Source organism: Aethalodelphis obliquidens, unplaced genomic scaffold (assembly GCF_003676395.1).
Source record: "Aethalodelphis obliquidens isolate GAN/ISIS:26980383/991018 unplaced genomic scaffold, ASM367639v1 scaffold4, whole genome shotgun sequence".
Taxonomy (NCBI): Eukaryota; Metazoa; Chordata; class Mammalia; order Artiodactyla; family Delphinidae; genus Aethalodelphis; species Aethalodelphis obliquidens.
In genome coordinates, this window is record NW_020837948.1 from 77069139 (window position 1) to 77090622 (window position 21484).

The 21484-nt window shown below is 37.8% G+C and overlaps 1 protein-coding gene across 2 annotated transcripts in view; it reads right to left on the bottom strand.

Moving 5' to 3' along the window:
• The window catches only part of ITGA1 (integrin subunit alpha 1), a 170134-nt gene that overhangs the window by 25303 nt on the left and 123347 nt on the right, over positions 1-21484 (bottom strand). For both annotated transcript variants that reach the window (XM_027101137.1, XM_027101138.1), the window contains 8 exons: positions 18139-18282; positions 16700-16957; positions 13894-14024; positions 9793-9959; positions 8267-8403; positions 6161-6271; positions 3905-4114; positions 1469-1549 (listed from right to left, as the gene is read on the bottom strand). In XM_027101137.1, coding sequence (XP_026956938.1) covers positions 1469-1549; positions 3905-4114; positions 6161-6271; positions 8267-8403; positions 9793-9959; positions 13894-14024; positions 16700-16957; positions 18139-18282 — 1239 coding nt within the window. The remainder of the gene's footprint in view (positions 1-1468; positions 1550-3904; positions 4115-6160; positions 6272-8266; positions 8404-9792; positions 9960-13893; positions 14025-16699; positions 16958-18138; positions 18283-21484) is intronic.

Consider the following 21484-nt stretch of genomic DNA (forward strand, 5'->3'; position numbering starts at 1 on the left):
AGGAGTAACTGTGACTTTGGGTTAGGCAAAGTCTTCCTAGATATGATACCAAAAGTATGAATGACAAAAGAATAAATAAATAAATTGGACTTCATCAAAGTAAACACTTTTGCACTCCAAAGAATACCATCAAGAAAATGAAAAGACAACTTACAGAATGGAAGAAAATATTTGCAAATCATTTCTGACAAAAGACTTGCATGTAGAATATACAAAGATCTCTTACAACCGAATAATCAAAATAATAGGTAAACAACCGTTTACCTATTTTTACCAATTAAAAAATAGGTAAACGATCTGAATAGACATTACTCAAAAAAAAAAATACACATGGCCAATAAGCACATGAAAAGATGTAACTTCATTAGCCATTAGGGAAATGCAAATCAAAACATCAATGAGATACTACGTCACACCCACCAGGATGGCTATAATAAAAAGACAGGTAGCAACAATGTGGAGAAATTGGAATCCTCATACATTGTTGGCAGGAATGTAAAATGGTACAGTCACTTTGGAAAACAGTTTTGCAGTTCCCCAAAATGTTACATTAGTTACCATATAACTCAGCAATTCCACCCCTAGGTTTATATCCAAGAGAATTGAAAACGTGTGTCCATACCAAACCTATACACAAATATCCATAGAAATATTATTTATAGCAGCAAAAAAGTGGAAAAAACCCAAATGCCCATCAACTGATAAATGAATAAAATTTGATATATTCATACAATGGAATATTGTTTGGAAATTTAAAAAAAATGAATTATTGATAAATAGATGAAACTTGAAAACATTATGCTAGGTGAAAGAAGCCAGTCAGCCCGTCACAAAAGACCACATATCGTATGATTCCATTTATATGAAATGTCAGAATAGGCAAATCCATAGAGAAAGAAAGTAGATAAGTGATTGCCTGGGATTGATGGAGGCGTTATCGAGGAAATAAACAGCAGTAACTAGTGATGCATACAGGGTATCTTTGTGGGGTGTGAAAATGTTACAGGATCCATTGTGGTGATGGTACACAATTCACAATTTGGTGAATATACTAAAACCCACTGAACTTTAAATGAGTGAATTTTCTGGAATGTGAATTATATCTCAGTGAGGTTATTTTAAAAAAAGAGAAATGGAAGTAGAGTTTCTATACAAAATTCTAAACCAACTGGTTTGAAAGATTCTTTTTCCTACAGTAGAAAAGCCTACTATGTAGGCGACACTAATACCAGAATTTCCCAGCTCCATTTATCATATAAGCTGTAGAGTAAAAATTCTTAATTTTGTCCTGGTGTTTGAGTTTGACCCATGCCGCAATTGCCTTTTGATTTCAAGATCTCACAATTTTGAATTCAATCTTGTTCATCTATGTCATCCTAAACTACCACTAGAAGGATTTATATATTTGGCTTTGAGCAGATTATTTTTCATATCCAATTGCCACACGTATTTTCTATAATCTGCTTACCATTTCTCCTCTTCTTAGGAAAGGATATCCAACTTTACATGTGATATTATGATTGGATTCACAACTGTCTTTTTGGATAGCCTAGGAAGAGAAAGTAAACAGAATTAGAGCAGACACGCAGGTGAAATACTTGACCTTGATGGTCTAGAATTTTCCCAGCTGAGCCTTAGACTGCTTTGCTAGGATTTGTTTCTCAGTATAGTTGTGAGAGTCACAGCATTCTGGGATCACTTGTCCCACAGCCCATGGAAATGTGAAAACATCACTTCGGTTAAGGATGGCTGTAGGATGAAGTGCATCACACCAGCCTGTCTAGATCTTCCACTGAAAAATGGGAGTACTAACAGCATCTACCTCACAGGGTGAATAGGTGGCTGAATAACCCACACATACCGGACCGACACATGGAAGCCCACAGTGAATGGTCGTCACTGGAGGAGTGGGTAAGAGCTTGAGTTCTGACCTGGAAACACCAGGATTTAAACTCTGATTCTACCACTGTTAGCTTTATCCTTTTCAGGACTCCTCACTTCTCTCGGCCTGATTTTCTGTCAAGTGGGGTTAGTCGAACTCTATCTCATCAAATTGAAAATGACCTTGAATATGAGACTCACCAGTATTTTACATACCAATAAGAAGGAAACAATAATGCTGCCTGTTAAATTAACACAGCAATTGTAAAATGCAATTACAGAAATGTTAAATTGTGAAAAAAGGGGTTGATCTTAGAATCTCTGTAGTATAATAATACCTACGTACAAAGGAATTAATGAGAGTTAAATAACTATGAATAAGTAGAACTTGTAGAACAGTTTCTGACACATAATACGACTCAAGAAAAGACTGCTATTATTATTATTACTACTGTTGTCATTAATAGGAGGAGAAGAGAGGCCTTGTTGATTTCATAGCTCTGCCTCGCTGCCAAGGCCATGAAGTCATTTGAAGAAGATACAATGATATTTAATATAGTCCTCTTTTCTGAGAAGAATTCAGTGGTAATATTTTCCCAGCATCAATTTGCACATTTGGATTTTTAATTAACATTCTTTCCTGAATCTAAAATAGGTGGTAGTATAGGATGGGTAAACAAGGTCCGACTGTATAGCACAGGGTATTCAGTATCCTGTGAGAAACCATAATGGAAAAGAATATGAAAAAAAATATGTATATATATATGTGTATAACTGAGTCACTTTGCTATACAGAAGAAATTAACACAATATTGTAAATCAACAATACTTCAATAAAATAAAAAAAACTATAAACTTAGAATAGTACCTATCAGTAATAAATGTTTATTATTATAAAATAAAACAGGTGGTAGTAATATAGGACATTTTTAAAGCCTATCTTAGTATCATGTCCCTAAGTGATATCCTAATAAATGGAGAGAAATGTCAGTGAAAATCTGAATTTATAGAAACTAGACAATTAAAGTATTTAATATTGTATATAATAAGTGTATTTGCTCTTAATATGAATTATATATATTACTAACTCATATATACTGAATTTTAATTCAGGGGAATTCATTCAGAGATCAGAATTAAAAGCAAAGTTCAAATTTGTAAGTATTAATTAATCCTGATAGAGCATCTTAGGCAGCTGTATGTTATTGCCAAAATAATAAAAAACTTCTGGGGAATTCCCTGGTGGTCCAGTGGTTAGGACCCGGCACTTTCACTGCCAGGGGCCTGGGTTCGATCACTGGTCAGGGAAGTAAGATCCTGCAAGCTGCGTGGCATGGCCAAAAAAAACAAAACTAAAACTAAAACAACCTTCTGTCATGACAATGAGACATAATCATTTAATACAACTCTCTTGCCAGATTAAGGATTGTGCATAGAAAAAGTAGGGAATGGTACCGATTTTTTTGCATGTAAATGTATTCAGCACATGTATTACTCCTTCTCTGCCCTTCTGTTAAACTGTTTTGACTTTGAGTGTTATGTTTATTTTTTTTCTTGACTCAAGCCTCAGTTTCAGTGGTGTAAGCCTTCTGTGAAGCATAAAGTTTTTTCCCGTTGCAGAGCACAGGCTCCGGACACGCAGGCTCAGCGGCCATGGCTCATGGGCCCAGCCGCTCTGCGGCATGTGGGATCCTCCCGGACCGGGGCATGAACCCGTGTCCCCTGCATCGGCAGGTGGACTCTCAACCACTGCGCCACCAGGGAAGCCCATGCATAAAGTTTTGGTATATCAGAGATCCTCTCCTCATACTGAATCCAAGAAGAGTCGTAGAGCTCTAAAGAAATATATCCAGACAAAGCTTTTAAAAAAATCTTGGTCCTTTCACCATCAGTGAGTACTAATTTTGTACAAAATGCTTTCTATTTTAAAATCAATGTAATAAAAATTTACCTCAGTAGTATGAAAAGTAGGTTCAATGTGTGAGTATTACAAGAATAAGTAAATGTAAAACTAAAAGTTTACCTCAATTCCTGAAAAAATTAGATTTGGAGAATAATTCACTATGGTTCTGGTGTTATAGGCACTGTCCTCTTTATTTTTGACTGTGAGGCTAACATTGAACTTATCATTGTGGGACCTGACAATAAGCAGGCCCTTTTCTGTGGTGGAGACATCCAGGGCGAGGTCCGAGATACATTTTTCCTTGTTTCCACAATCTTTGGCAAAGGGAATCTGAAATGTTCACAGAAAAACATTTTTCAAACTTTAGCTAGGCATTATTGAAAATTACCTATGAACTTGCATAAAAGAAATGACATACTGCCGAAAGAAGAAAATCATAAAGAGAATAGATTTCACTGCAGAAATCATAAGGAATTTTTACAGTTGTTCCTATAATTGATAGGGGAAAATTATAACCTTTACTTTTGGTTATAAATTCTTCCATTCCTTTAAGGAATGCACAGTTTTCACAGATGTTTTTCAGTGGCTTTCGTCTGCCAGAGTAGAACAGTTTCAAAGAAATAAGTCAAGTACTCTACAATCCAAAGTTACGAGAGAACACTGTAACACTCACCTCTGATTATGAGATTTTCTATTTAAAAGAATCAAATACTTAGGATCATAATAGCCTCAGTCAAGAGGGTAGAAAATGAGCAAGCCACATAACTGGGAGCTTCCCTTGACTCCTTTTCTTCATTAAGCCCTTCCTCTTATCTAATCCATCACCAAGAACAGTCCATTCTACCGCTGTTCTAAATATTTCCCACAGCTCTCCTTGCCTCTCCATTTCCATCACCACCTCTAGTCCAACCCATCTTATTTCCTCCCTAGACTAAAGTAACAGCTTCCTGACTGGTCTCCCACACCCACTCTTGACTCCCTCCAATCATTCTCCACTGCACAGCTGAAGTAATCCTTAATCCAGTGCTATCAGTGAACCAATTAGAACCAACAATGGCATTCCATGGCTCCTCAAAAACATTTAAAATCTGTGCAGTGGCACAAAGTCCTGGTGATCTGGCTCCTGCCTGTGCCTCCTGCCTCATCCCACATGACCTTCCACCCTTGCTCTTCAGCTTCAGCCATGCTAGTGATTTTAGTTTAGTTCCTTTTATGCCTCAGAACCTTTGCACATATCCCTCTGCTTGGACCACTGCTCTTCCACTTCCCAGGCTTCAGGTCTCAAATGCAATGTCATAAGTTCCAGGGAGTGGCCCTGAAACACTTCAGTCTAGCAGAAGTTCCCGTTGAGCTCTGGAAGTTCTCCAGAGCATGTGCTTTAATTACTACCTAATACCTATTTCCTAGGTTAGACAGTAAGCTCTGATGTCTGGTATATATAAGACACTCAGTAAATATATTTGGAAGGGAGAAGGGAAAGCAGAAGATAGGTGCGGGGGAAAGCTAATTCTCCACCACTAGTGATTCCTCCATTGGTGCCACACTTGTGATCCCATCCTTTTATCCACTCACTCACTCTTTCTCAGGGGTGGGACAGTAGACTGCGAATTTGGAAGCAAAAACTAGGTGAACACAGCTCAGTCCCTTCCTGTCTCTTCTGCTCTTGGGGCGGTGGTGAGCTCATGGGAAGCACACATCTACATTTCCATTCTGCAAGTTTTACAAGGTGGGCCCCCGGAAAGGCCTGAGATTGCTGGCCTGAGATTGCTGAGCACTGCTAATGACCTATTTGGTTACCTGTGGTCTATGCCTGGCTCCGTAGGAGGACACCTATTATACCCAAACCATGCCCTGCAACCCAGTGTTCATTAATAATAAAGGGGAGTTCCAATTGGCCAACCCATGTCTTTCTTTCGATTGGTCCTAAGTTTTGGGGCGATAAAAATAGGTGTCATTTATAAGTTCCCTTAAACTCCAACAGTAGGAAGTTAGAAGAATTGGGAAAAGTCTAGAAGAGTCTAATTCATTTTTTTTGTGTGTGTGTGGTATGCGGGCCTCTCACTGTTATGGCCTCTCCCGTTGCGGAGCACAGGCTCCAGATGCGCAGGCTCAGCGGCCATGGCTCACGGGCCCAGCCGCTCCGCGTCATGTGGGATCTTCCCGGACCGGGGCACAAACCCGTGTCCCCTGCATCGGCAGGCGGACTCTTGACCACTGCGCCACCAGGGAAGCCCTAATTCTTTTTTTAATTTTTAAATTTTTTTATATAATATAATTGATTTAGGCTTCTGTGTATACATCTGTTTATGTGTTTCAGTTTTTTTCCCCAATATATCCACAAATAAGTATTCTGAATTAAAAAAAAATCTGACTTACATATTCATGTACTGAATTTGGCAAAGAATCATCAAGAACGGGCCCATTTTCTGGATCGGTAAGATTAAAATCCAAAGTTATTCTCACAGAGTCCCGAAAGTCATGCTTGTCCTAGAGGTGAAAACATAAAATATGTTATCGGCATCATATTAATTGGATGTTCTGACCTTGTCATGGCTTCCTTCTTCTGCCCTGTGGGCCAGGCTCACTGGACATTCTTGTGTACCTGATCTGACATATGACCTGATCAGGCTTTTGCTTCACTGGAGAGAGACTGCCCTTCTACCTCGACAAGGGACGCTGCTAGAACAAATGCAGAGGCTTCCTATTGCGACCAGTTGACTCACGTCCAGCTTCTCAGATGGGCCTGCTGGAATGATGGATAGGTCGTTCTTGGCCATGTCAGGATGTACCCCTCAAAGCTACTTACATAATAATATCCTTTCTCTTGAGACCTCGAGCTAAAAATCACTGTGTAATACTTATAGGAAAGTCTTTCAACTTCAAGGGAGCAACCCTTCTTTAAATTGAGTTGCATTTCATTAATATAATATATACCTTGAGTTGTAAGAACTTTATATGTGAAATGATATGAAAATAATATGGATGTGATAAACATTGTTTATACTATCATCATTGACAGCCATCATTCATGACATATCCAGAATTATGAGCTTTATACACATTATTGAGAATTATTTCAACAATCCTCCAAGATGCATACTAATTACAGTCTTTATTTTACAGATAGAAAACTGAGTCTCTAAGAGACTAAACCACTTTGTCAAAATTACTCAGAAAGTGAGGAAGCTGGGATACAAATTCCATCCTGGCTGACTCCAGAACAAATGTTAAAGTATCCATTAAAATCCAGAAGAATTTTGGAAATTTTGAAACTAGTTCATTCCTTTTAATCCCAGTGCCTAGATATAGCTAGATACTAAATTTTTGGAGAAACATATACTACAGTGCTTTTTAAGCAGGTTGGAGGCACTGCATGAAATCTGGTTTCATGGCTTTTCAAATCTTATCCCAGTTCTAACTCCTAAATGTTCAATTCTGATGAAACAAATTAAAAAAACCCCTCCATTTTTATTTTTCTAATCATAAATTGACTTCAATGTTGACCAAATAAGCTTATTTTGACATATGTCATGGGGAATATTGACTTGAAAATCACTGAGGAAGAGTAAACATGGCACACCAGCACGCATGTCTTCTGTCACTTTCCTGCCCCTGACTACAATATTTTCAAAATATGGAAGATGAATGCATCAAGAGTACAGAAATAAGTCAGAGGTGGGGCAAATAGGCCTATTTCATTTAAAATTCCAAGATCATGTTCAAGTCTGTAAGTCTCAGTCTCCGTTAACAAAATCAGTGTTTTCTCAGTACATCCATTCTTCTTTTCTTCTTCTTTAGTGTCATGTACCTTTTAAGAAAATGTTTAAGAAACTCCTGTCCCACATACACAGTGACCTGATAAAATACATTTAAAATGGTTCAAACTGGCTTATCAGCCATCTCTAGAGGTTCATCATTTGCTCTCCAAGGCTCCCTCATCCACCAAAACAGGGACAGGTAGCACAAAGTCTACAGATGATAGAAAATACCAGATCTTTTTCCTTTAATCTAAAGTCAAAGAGTGAAACACATAGTTCAGTGGACAAGAACAGACCCTGGAATGCATATGGCCCAACAGTTTCCCCTCAGGGCATTTAAGCGCTTCTGACGGACAAGGCCCACAAAAGTTCAACGAGTTAGATTCTAACTTGTTGTTAAAGTTCAAGTTGAAAGACAGAAAGAAAGAAAGAATGAATGAAATGAATAAATGAATGAAATACAAGGTCTCTATCAACTGGTGTACTGTGCCTTTTGATGTTCCATAATATAGGGATATTTGATAGCATACACAGGGAAGATGAAAGATAGTTTTATGAAATGTATTTGGAAATTAGAAAATCAGACCTGTGATTTTCTGATAAAAGTGAACAAAGTCTAATTCATGATTTGCACTTTGAAATAAAAGTAAGATTGACTGACTTGAAATAAGACATCTATATTTTTGATTTGGAACAAGGCAGCTATTATATATGATTTACTTGCCAACATGTAGAAGGAATGCTTAGTGCATTCTGATTCTCGAACTGTGATGTTTCTTTGAATCTTCCTCTCTTGAGTTCCAGAGAAAAAACTCCGTGATATCTGTCTTAGAGAATCTAGTGTGATACGGTATTGCATATCTATAAAAATAAAAAAAGAATAATTGACAGATATGTTCATTTCAGGTGATTTTCATATGATCCAGTTCATTAAATTAACATTACAGAAAAATCTCTTGGGCAATCAGTCGACAAAAGTTCTCTGTTATTCAGCATATCCATACTACTGTAACACAATGTATTTGCAGTCATGAAGATAACCTTGAGGAACTCTATAGAACTGCCTGAGTTCACAAGGCTTTTAATGTTTAATTACGCTTATTTTAAAATGTATATGTATGTTTACACACACACACACACAGCCCTACATACCACCTAATTTCTTGTCCATGCCTATGTTTACTGGGTTTTCACTTAATTTTTTTTTTTTTTAGTGTAGAAATGTTGGATCCCTGATTAGAATATCCGTTATGTTGTATTTCAATAGAGAAAAAAATACATTAGTGACATTTTAACCTATTTTATAAAAAATGTCATTTTAGACTATGTTCAAAGGATATAATAATATAAGCCTAGTAAATAAGTTTAACAAAATAAGCATACCACAACGAGCAAAACAAGTTAAACCTTATACTTTCTATGAAGGCAACAATCTTTCTTACTTGATTGCTTAATTACTACACAAAAATAAGACAAATAATGTTGCATATGAAAATGTTAATTGTTATTTTACATTCCTATACCTCATTTATCTTCCAGTCAGAGGTCCACTGCAGATCATAAACATGCACATGTAGAAAAAATTTAGAAAAATAGATTTTAAGGATGAGGGGTTTTTCTCATTCTACTTTTATTTGGTTTGCAGAGTAAATTACTCTTCGGCAGCCAATGGCCTTCATAGTTTTGACTCCAACATGTTTCAATATCATTAAAAACCGCTTTAGAAATTGTAGAGTGCAGGAAAAAGGGGGATACCCAGGCTGACGTGATGTGCCTGAGAACACACACGGAATCTGTCTGACACTCAAAAACCAGGGTCACCTCCTGACTGGAGCAAAGGAATCTCAGGAAGGTAGGGTGGCTGGGCAGTCAGGTCCTCGGCAGTACCAGTCTTACTGGAGAGAGCCCAGTTTCCAACTCTGCCTCTCAACTGGTGTCTCTGTCTTTCTATCTCCTTAGCACTTGACTGTTCACAGTCAATAGGAGAGCCAGAGGGGAAACATGGAATCCAGCTGTGGAAGGCCACCAAATATGAGCATGTAGTTTCTGCTCCAGAATTTACTGGGTTCCATAACCTATTCCTTCTGCAATAGAATTTTTTCAAGGTTCAACCTGTTTGCAGGGGCAAAGGTGATGTGCAGATTCCTATCATTGAGGGAAATAAAAAAAAATATCTCACTGGATTTCATCATGCAGGAGCAAATACATTGTCCTCCTGCCCCAAAGTGCTTCTGTATATACGACACTTACCAGCTTCGTAAACCCTGTCTTCTTTGGACTTCAATTTCACATCAAAACACACTGTGGCATTTATGCATACTGTTTCCTTTCCCTCCACGCGGCAGTTTTTCTTTTGAATATTCACTTTATTGGGTTCAAAATTCATGGTCACTTTAACTACAGCCACATCTCGGGACCTGCAAACACATAAGCCATGGTGATGACTCACACATTTTTACATTTAATGCATGCCATCATTTTGGCAGTGCAAAGTGAGGGCATCCAAGAGGATTCTTCTTGGTGTACAGTATGGGCTCTCAGGACTCCTCTCTTGAATCTTTGATATAGAAGAAATTGGAATTGATGTTCTGAAGGCACCCAGGTTATTCTGGAACCATGTTAGGCTTTGGTTTCTGAAGGGTAGCAGAATATGCAACCCTAAAATATGGTTATAGGAGTTTAGGACAGGCCACCCCCAAACATGCCGCTTTGGTATATTGATTTTGAGCTGCAGGCACTTAAAACACAAAACATGCAGGGAGAGGCTTCCTCTGAACTCTACTTACTTACTTAAAGACAGATCCTCCAAAAGAAACTCAGTTGTCATAAATTTCTACCCAGGAGTTTCATCAACCAGGGAAAATTGACTCATTACAAGAGAGGAGGTTGCAGTGGACACCACACCCAGACAAACTTTGTTGCAAACCATCTTACCTCCCATCTGTTCTCCTGAGGGCCTATTCATCTTTCCTAAAAAAATCATTTACTCTCCCCTGAGGCCTACAGCCCCCTCCCCTTTCCCTATTAAGATGATTTTGAAGTGTGAATGCTAAGCTACCTGGGGAAGCTATTCATTTTTCCCTGGGATCTCCCATGTATACATGAGGTATACGTGTTAATAAGCTTCTGAGTTTTTTTTTTTCTTATTTGTCTTCTTTTACTACAGTCATCTCAGCCAAGAACTCAGAAGGGTAAAGGCAAAATTATTTTTCATCCCCTACAATTTATAGGCCAAAGACCCATATTCCCATGATAGAAAAGAGATAAAACCAAGCAACCAGGTGTAACCTTAGAACCAAAACCATATTTTTGGCACTTTTGAGTTTGCTCCCAATCTGGAAAGAGTCCAGAGGCCCCTGGACATCGTTTCTGCACTATTAATACTTGTCTGTTCTTCTTGTAGGTTCAGCCTTGTCCCTGTTTCTGAGGAGAAGCAGAATAGCATTTGAAGCGCTGTGCTAGGCACACATGCTAGTTATTATTCATTTAAATTTTAAATTAACTTTCATAACAAGACATGTTATTATCTCTCTTTCATGTGTGAGATAACTGAGGCTCTGAGAGATCAAGTATATTTTATCCAAGGTCAAAAGCTGTTCAGAGGGCAAAATTGGGATTTTAAACCCAGTCTTTTTAGTTCCAAAGCCCAGTGATTTCCAGTAATCTGAAGTGAGAGGAGAGTAATACAAAATTAGGCAGAGTATATGGAGCTTGACGCTAATGCCTTAGAATAAAGCCAGCATAATTGTTGAACACCGTTATCTGGTTTCTGCCTTGTAACCAGACTGGCTCTTTAGAGCTAGGTATCTTGTGAATACATAGGTCCCTGCTTATGCTTTTGCGTTTGAAAAGAAAAATTATAGTTATTTTTGTTTTAAAACAATTTACACATAGAAAATATAGTAAAGGAAACAAAGAAAATACAAATCAGTTGTAATTCTATCATTCAACAATAATCACCATTCATATACATATATATGTACGTCTGTATAGAGAGAGACGCATACACACACATACATGCATAAGTATACACACACACACACACACACACACACACACACTGGCCCATATACATATACAAGCATAAGTACTTTAAAAACATAATATAATAAACAACCTTCCAATATTTCTATTTTTCTGAGAACATTATTGTTAATGGCGGTATACGATTCCAACATATGCATGAACCATAATCTAGTCACTCAAACCTCTCTTACTGGATATTTATCTTACCTTCTTCAAAAAAATATCTATAACCTACAGCACTGTGATTACTCTAAGGACCATACATCTTTAACCATAGACTATGTCTTTAAAAAATTATTAGGAGGTAAAATTAAAAAGTATGAACATTTTAAGGCTTTTTAACACTTCAGTGACAAATGCCTGCTAATGCGTTTTAACCAGTTTACTGTTTCACCAGCAACGAATGAGTGAATGAGCGTGTCTAGTTTCCTGCTTGGAAGTTTGGATCCTCTGGGCATGAGGCTGCCTTGACCACTCCCCAACCCACATCTCCTCTCTGCCCCACGCAGATCTTCACAGTGTCTGTGGCTCAGTCTACCCACAGGATGGGGTTCTCCCATCTGCTCCTGGATGTCCCTGACTGCTGGGTGGGCCTATGTTTATCACCTGCCATCCATATCCACTCTCAATCCCTCCTTCAGCATTGAAAATCTTGGTCTTCACGTTGCAGTATACTGGTTTAGTCCATTTTGCTGGGCGACAACAGGGACCCAAGTCTGTCATTCTGGCCCCTCGATGATAAAGCCTTGACTGGGGACAGGAAAGGCCAGAAACAAGTTTTCAGGTCTTTGTAAGAAGCCCTTGAGACAAAACTGGAGAATAAAAATCGTCCTTAAAACGTATGTATATTTTTTGGGCTTCCTTGGTGGCGCAGTGGTTGAGAGTCCACCTGCCGATGCAGGGGACACGGGTTCGTGCCCCGGTCCAGGAAGATCCCACATGCCGCGGAGCGGCTGGGCCTGTGAGCCATGGCCGCTGAGCCTGCGCGTCCAGAGCCTGTGCTCCGCAACGGGAGAGGCCACAGCAGTGAGAGGCCCGCATACCGCAAAAAACAAAACAAAAAAACCTATGTATATTTTTTAATATACAGGGGTGAATACAATAAATATTCCTGGGTAAAGATTATCTTAATGAATTAATCCAGGATTAACAGTTCGAACAAAAACTAAATGTTCTCTTTGTTCCTGAAACTGGTGACTTCTGGTCTGGAGCCTTGGTTTCGGGTGGGCTCCCCCGAAAGTCACAGCCATTGCTGCCCAGCATTCTCCCCTCCTAGGCATCACCTTTCAGTTTTCCTTTCCCTCTACTGTACAGTTAAAAACATTTTTTAAAAAACATAATGGTTACTCTGTATAGTTTAGTGTACAACTTTTATTTGACCATTAGTTCTTAAGGATTATCTTAAATTATGACAAAGTCATATTTTCCAGTCTCTATCTTCACCTCTTTCACAATTTTCTTTACTATCCTTCTACATAAAGTTTGGCAAAAGACTATCTGAATTGCACTAAACTAATGATTAATTTGAAAGAATCAACATGTGGACTTTCCATTGAGGCACATGGCATAAATATTTTTTATTTATTAAATCCTTCCTTTATATGTCTTAACAAAGTTTGCAACATATTTCAAAATTATCACACAAATTTCTCGTTAAGGTTATTGACATTTTTTAGTCACATTTTTTCAAATAGAACCTTTTTGAAATCATGTCTTATTAACTAGTTAAAGCTAGTTATTAATGCTATTAATTAATAAATTATTTTATTAATAAGTTAATTGATTAATAAAATGGTATTAATGAATATATCTGACGATTGATGAGGATTTTACAGTTAACTGAAATTAATTTGGGGATGCAGGCATTTTAAAGGCTGAGAAAAGATATTACTGTAGATGCTTCTGTGCTTGACCAACAATGTAAACATAATCAGACAATGGTGCACAAATGTCTAGTTCTATGTGTTAGGTAAATGAATGAAGAGCTAAAAGCTTGTAAGTAACTTAAATTTAGGGAAAGTTTCTCATACATCCTGTATGAGTCTCACTTTTCCCCTATGCTTCCCTCCAAGCAGAATACTTATCTTAGTGACAATTACATAATAGATACCCCAATTAAGTGTTGATTCTATTTGTTCCTTTAATATGGTTTCTCTATTTTTAAGATTTATCAACTTCTCAGATTCCCAAACTGCATAATTTTTATCTGAATAATGGAGCACAAAAAGAAACAGACATTTGGTATATAAATTCTTATCATACTCTGAGCTCTGGAACTGTTTGGAAAATATTATCATATTAATTGGATGTTATTCAAATACATACCAGAAGAGGGCAGCACCACCAAGGCCCCCAATAGTGACATCAGTCAGACCGTCACCATTTAAATCCATTTCTCCGTGGATAGACTGGCCAAAAAATTTCAGTGTCTCGCCATCTCCCCCTGATGGAATACGCTGTGAAAATCCCAGCAGAGAGTTTTTAATGTCAGAAGAGTCTCTTCAAAAACAATTTCAAATAAATCTGAGAACTTGGATTGGTTAACAAAAAATTAAAATTAGAGATCTTTTGGAAACCTGCCCAAGAGGCCCCTCATGTGGAGACAAGAGGAATTACTCAGATATTCCCAAAGGATATTCTTTTTATAGTGCAGACAAAATCATTTCAGGGTTATTGACACCAGGGAGAGGGGAAAATATTATAATAACGTCATCTTGTCCAATCCTCAAGGAAAACATTATGAGTAGTTGGCTCTACTTTCTAGTTCCTGTTCAATTCCATTACACAGAGATATTTAAAGGTGCTGTAAACACATCATACAAGCAAGAGGGGGAGTACAAAATTATCCTAGGGTCAGTTTGGGGTTCACTGAACTTTGAGGCTGGGTATAAATAATACATGCTATCAAATACATTTTTCAATATGCAATCTTCACTGTCTGTCAAAAGTGGTTCTGAAAGTCAAGAGCATAATAGACTCAGTTTCATTCATATGTATCCACAATGTTGGGAAGGCACAATGAATATGGAGTTCTCGAAGACTGATCTGTGCACATTACCATACATAATATGTTTGACATCTGTACTTCCTGACTTAGCTTGGGTTCAAGCTGATAATATTTTAATAGAACCTGATGGCAGGGAAACCCGACTGACAGACACACCCTAAACTCGGGATCTCCTTAGCCTCCTGTTTTTCCACTTAAATATCATAAAATAAGAAGCAAAATAAGGCAAACCAGATGGAAACATTTTTCATGCTTAAATGTTTGTGGTTCAGTGGAAATTATTTCCTTATTTTTTCAGCAAAAAAAATCAGGAGTTATCAGCCCCACTGTTGCTGGAGGACTTGATTCAGTTTGATTCTGGACCATTCCATACACAAGCAGCACCTCTAGTTACCGTGGAAACGAATGAGCACATCCTCACCTATCCTTGGGAAAGCATTTTGCCAATAATTAAACAAACTCAACTCTAATATTCTTTATTGTTTTTGTTGCTTAAAGCTGCACCTTGATTTACCACCATTTTACAAAATTAATTCCTTATGGCAATCTAGTCTACTTACTAATGATTTAAAAATCCTTCTTTTTCTACTGCAAATGCCACTCCATTAAATGTGAGGGATTGAAACTGAATGAATAAAGGGGTAGAACACAAGAAACTCCTTCCTTCAGTTCCTGATTCCATCATGCTCCCATAGTTAGTACAGCCTATTTCCAGTTACAAAAAATCATGAAGATTTTTAACAGAAGCAAATCACTTATTAAATGGATAGCAGTGTCATTACGGAAATATGCCCTTTATTTTGTTGTTTCACTATTAAGGTCATTATGACTTTATGAAAAATTAAGCACAACTTCGCAAGACATGAATATATTTTGAGAATTCTATTGACAACAGAACCGAAGAACAATCAACTGTAAAGAGAAATAATTGATGTTCTGATTTTCTTTTCATGTTATGTAAGCTAGAAAAGTAGTGAATTCTATTTTGTTTACAAGTAGCTGTTCAATGCCTAATTAACTATTGTTACGTAAAAACAGACAACTACATTAGAAGAATTCCTTCAAACTCTTTTACTTTTATAATGCATGAAAGACTTCTGTAAATGGACATTTTTCTCATGTAGGAAAAAGTTACATTTATGTATTAGAGCCATTAACTGACAATAAACTTAAAACAAGAACAAAAGAAATCCCCTGCAGGTTAAGTTTAATTATTCAGATTTTTTTTTTCCAAGAGGGATTACTTGGGAGAAAATTGTAAACCTTCAGAAGCCCAAATTTATTTGATGAAAATATACCAATTTAATTCATAAATATAAACTTAATGTGATTTTATTATAAAAACATGGGTATTGAATATAAAAACAATTTCATCTCCTTTATTGGCTAAATCATGTAATTATTGTTCGCTTACTCAGAAAGTGGTATCCTCTGATTATGATCAGGCACACTGTAGATGTTAAATAGCATTGTTAAAAAGCGTTCTCTCGTTTTGCTTTTTTTTTTGTGTGTGTGTGTGGTACACGGGCCTCTCACTGTTGTGGCCTCTCCTGTTGCGGAGCACAGGCTCTGGATGCGCAGGCTCAGCGGCCATGGCTCACGGGCCCAGCCGCTCCGCGGCATGTGGGATCTTACCGCACCGGGGCACAAACCCGTGTCCCCTGCATCGGCAGGCGGACTCTCAACCACTGCGCCACCAGGGAAGCCCCTGTTTTGCTTTTTTTACCATTTCAAAAGATCAGGTCATGGAGACAAGGCAAATAACAACAGGAAAAAAAAAAAAAAAAACTAGATAAAAGAATAAAATTACAAGTAATTCTTCTATAAAGAAAACTTAGAATTAGAAATCTAGTTTCCCAAGAGACAGAGGAAAAAAATTAAATAACTCATGAAACAAGACATTGGTATTGAACCCACTTATCACTTAAGGGCAAGAATCACAGAATCAGAAATATATGTGTAATATAATAAACCAATGTTATCTCAATGAATAATAAAGCTAAAAAAACCCCATATATTGCTACTGATTGTATGACAATACACCACTGTTGTATTGCAGTAACATGCACTCCTGCTACACTAAATTATAATTAAATAAAAGGATCTCTAGATTTAATTTCTTACTTGTGCATACTCTTCCCTTATAGTCTTGCCACTTCCATGATAAATGTACACAGCTCCCCCATGATCATCTTCCAGGGGTGCTCCTATCACGATGTCATTAAATCCATCAAGATTGAGGTCTTTCACAGCAGAAATAGCTGTTCCAAAACGAGCCCCACATGGTTCATTTTTGTTTTCCTTTGTGCATGAATTGTGCTTCAGAGACGAACAGCAAGTCTGCTTCATGGGTTCCAGGCTCATTTGATATTCAAACCTTGTCTGGAAGAAAGATAAACAGGATACTTATGGATTTCTGTCATTACTACAGCAGAGCGAAGTTTCTAAGTACATACTAAGTCAGCGCTACTAAAAACCATTTGTACCTCAATGGTAAAGTTTGTAAAATTTCTTAAAAAGTGTGTCTATCTGAGAGCAAAGTTAGAGATTTCAAAGAACAGACTGTAGCAGTGTGGGAAAGATGATGTACTGAGGACTTTAATGGATTCTCCTTTTAATGTAATCAAGTGAGTACGTAACTCACAGCAGCTTTTTAAAGCTGAAGAGCTGAATTTTAAAATCCTCAATTCGTGTCACTATCCTTTCTTCACCCATTATTGTGCTTTTTGGGAAAGTCTCTCTCTATTCTCCCCTATAAAGGATGGCAAGCGCTAGCAATGATGAATAGGAACAGATTTTCTTGGGAAAAAAGGGAAAAACAGCACAGGGGCAAAAAAATGTTGACAGGAGGAATCGAAAAGATGATAGGAAGAAAGATATGTAATTTATGATTTAAAATAATTAATATGGGAAAGACTCTAATAATTTAACAAGCTAAATAGATACATCCCAACTTTGCTGTAAACATCAAAAAATTCTTCTAATGAAGAAATCAAGAATTATTTCGCTTAGCAAATGATGTCTAAAGTTAGGATCAGAAAAACAAAATCTCACCGTAGCAGAGTGAAGTATTCCAAAGACCATAGCAGTTTGTTCAAAGTCTTTGGTGTCACTGCCTTAAAAGTCACTGCTTCTCCACAGTCTCTCCCCCTTCCCCCTTTACACACACACACACACACACACACACACATGCACACACGTGCATGCGCACACACACACACATAGAGCTTGAACTGTTAATGTGACCCACCTCTAGACCAGAGCTCATGAATGGTTGCTCTGTGAATTTAGCAATTTAGTGATTTATTTATCTTTATTCTATATACTCTTTAAAAAGTTCACATTTACAAGCAGAAAATATCTAACAGTTTGAACTACTTTATCAGAATTCTAAATGTTCGTTTAGAGACTGAGGAGTTAGTGAGGTAGGCTGGCCCTGAAAGCTTCTTTGCTCCTTTTGCCGAAGCAAGTGAAAAATTAGAACAACATTATTAATTGAAATTTTAAGAAAGAAAGATTCTCCCAGATTTCGACCAAAGTTATCAGGTTACGGTTACCATTACCTGATTCAGAGCATAGATGTACACTTTTCCTTGTTCCTCCTTCTCTGTTCCCATGAACATAGGAGCCCCGACTAGAAGAATGTCAGTATTAGAATCTTTATCAATGTCAACTGTCGTCAAAACACTTCCAAAGTAGGAACCGATCTAGGACACAAGACAAAACAGAACAAAACAGTCTGATGAACATCAGAAATTCTCAAGGAAACTAAAAACCTGCATTTCTCTTACTTATACCAATTGAGAAGAGTGTTTGGGAGTCAGATGACAAAGGAAATGAAATATAGAAACCGATGCTACCTGAGAGCTCTTTATTTGCTCTTGCATGAAGCTAATGAATATTAGGTCCATCCTGGGGGATGAGCAGTTGTCATAGATTCTGTAGCTTGAGAATAAGAGAAAGGATTTCCTCTGTATTTCACCCTAACCTCTCTTCTCCACAAATCAGAAAAGATCAGTAATAATACAACAATTTTTTAAGGAAATAAATGAAATAAACAATAGAAGGCATTCCTGAATGGCTTCAGTATATTTAAATACACCATGAGGAACTGAATTATCTCGGAACGCTGGGGCAACATATTTCACCTTAGAGTCTTAGAAGACTGTCTACTCAACAAAATAGCTAAGTCTTGTCCCAGCAGCTATGAGAGAGAAATATAAAAGGATTGCTGGCGGACCATCCTCTAGCAGGACTGTATTTTCTCTTTAATGATAGGGATGAATTTTAGGGAAATCCAGGGTACTTGTGCTTCATCACTCAAGTGCAATAACTTTCTCAAATGTTGACCTGTGTCTGATATTCGACGTGCTGTATAATTTTATCCTTGAAATTTCCTGTCGTCTTCCATGACTTTACTTTTGCTCTTCTGATTCTGCCACTGTATCACAGACCATTCTTTCTTTCCATTTTGCTGGCTCCTTTCTCTCCTTCCATTCCCTAGATTTTGGCCTCCCCTGAGTTCAGACCTGCAACCATTCCCTTCTTTTAGATGACCAATTCTCCCCTACCAATTCCCACTATCTCAAATGGCAAATGCACTCCATCTTCCTTCTCAAGACTCCCAGTTCTACATTTCTACAGATTGCCAGACAGCTGCTAGACACTGATTTTTTGAATGTCCTTTTCTCACAGGCTTATGAAAGGTTTAAAAGGTCTTTGCTTTTAGGTTGAATTAATTACAAATGTTAAATAAAATGTTGTAAGATCTGGCAATATTGGGTCTTCATTCCCACATGGCAATAGCCGTCTGAAGCTGAGCAGGGGCTAAGCCCGTGGATGGTTCACAAGCTGCCCAGCCCATGGCTCCCACTTTCTATTGTCTTCTGTCCAGCAGCTTTTTTATTTGTTTACCTTCCTGCCACCTGCAACCATTTGGATTTGTGCTAACTGTTACAGAAAACATGTCTAAAACCAAATACCATTTAAAAAATAACTAAACTGCTTGAGTTGCTGACATTCTTTTTTTTTCTGAATTTTTGAATTTTATTTCATTTATTTTTTTATACAGCAGGTTCATATTAGTCATCCATTCTATACACATCAGTGTATACATGTCAATCCCAATCGCCCAATCCAGCACACCACCACCCCCACCCACCTCTGCTTTCCCCCCTTGGTGTCCATACATTTATTCTCTACATCTGTGTCTCAATTTCTGCCCTGAAAACCAGTTCATCTGTACCATTTTTCTAGGTTTCACATATATGCATTAATACATTTGTTTTTCTCTTTCTGACTTACTTCACTCTGTATGACAGTCTCTAGACCCATCCATGTCTCTACAAATAACCCAATTTTGTTCCTCATTATGGCTGAGTAATATTCCATTGTATATATGTACCACATCTTCTCTATCCATTCGTCTGTCGATGGGCATTTGGGTTGCTTCCATGACATGGCTATTATAAATAGTGCTGCAATGAACATTGAGGTGCATGTGTCTTTTTGAATTATGGTTTTCTCTGGGTACATGCCCAGTAGTGGGATTGCTGGGTCATATGGTAATTCTATTTTTAGTTTTTTAAGGAACCTCCATAGTGTTCTCCATAGTGGCTGTATCAATTTACATTCTCACCAGCAGTGCAAGAGGGTTCCCTTTTCTCCACACCCTCTCCAGCATTTGTTGTTTGCAGATTTTCTGGTGATGCCCATTCTAACTGGTGTGAGGTGATACCTCATTGTAGTTTTGATTTGCATTTCTCTAATAATTAGTGATGTTGAGCAGCTTTTCATGTGCTTCTTGGCCATCTGTATGTCTTCTTTGGAGAAATGTCTGTTTAGGTCTTCTGCCCCTTTTTGATTAGGTTGTTTGTTTTTTAATGTTGAGCTGCATGCTTCTATATTTGGGAGATTAATCCTTTGTCCGTTGATTCGTTTGCAAATATTTTCTCCCATTCTGAGGGTTGTCTTTTCATCTTGATTGTAGTTTCCTTTGCTTTGCAAAAGCTTTTAAGTTTCATTAGGTCCCATTTGTTTATTTCTGTTTTTATGAGTTGCTGACATTCTAATCATGGCGCCCTTTCTCCCAGACTCCCAGGCTTGAAAGTCGAATCACTCATGATTTACATTATTCGTGATACTCTCCTCAAGCGTTCATAAGCAATTTTTTTCACAAAATTTTATACTTCCTGTCTTAGAGACAATCAATAGAGTGATAATGGGCCTAAGATGTCATCCAAATGGTTTCTTTTACAATCTTGTCAATTCTTCCTTATTTATGTCTGCCACATCCCTTCCTTTTCTATTTTTATTGTTGATCTATCATTTCAGGTTCTTCTCGCCTCATCCTTCAGCTCCAACAAAAGCCTTGTTTTTTATTGTTTATGCATTTTCTGATTATAAATGTTGTCAAAGGGCTAATAACACCCCCTCAGCTGGTAAAAGAGAATCTGACCTTTGGCTTATTCTAACTCTGTCCCCCTGGAAATATGATCATCATATTCAGCTATAACACTTAGCAACATTGAGTGTGGTGAAAAAAACCTCTGATTGGAACATTGCATTTAGGCTGGGTGGAACTATAAACATCCGATGGAATAACATATTTTGGGCTTCCTAGATTGCAGTGACTCTTCTAACTGCATGCCTTTAGCAGGACCCAGGGAAGCTATGTCTATGGTGCTGTTATAAAAGATGTTGGCTCCTGTAGGGCTTTAAAGCCAGGGCAGCTCCTGCACCTGCTTTAAGTGTCTGTCTCTTGGCACCTCAGCTGTGCTGTTGTGCTGGGCTGCTTCCAGGGCTCCTACAGGGGAGGGAGGCCAGTGCTGCCCTGCCCTTCTGAGTAGTTTGTGTGAGTGTGTGTGTGTGGGTAGTCTAGTGAGTTGGAATGTTTAGTGAAGCCCAAGA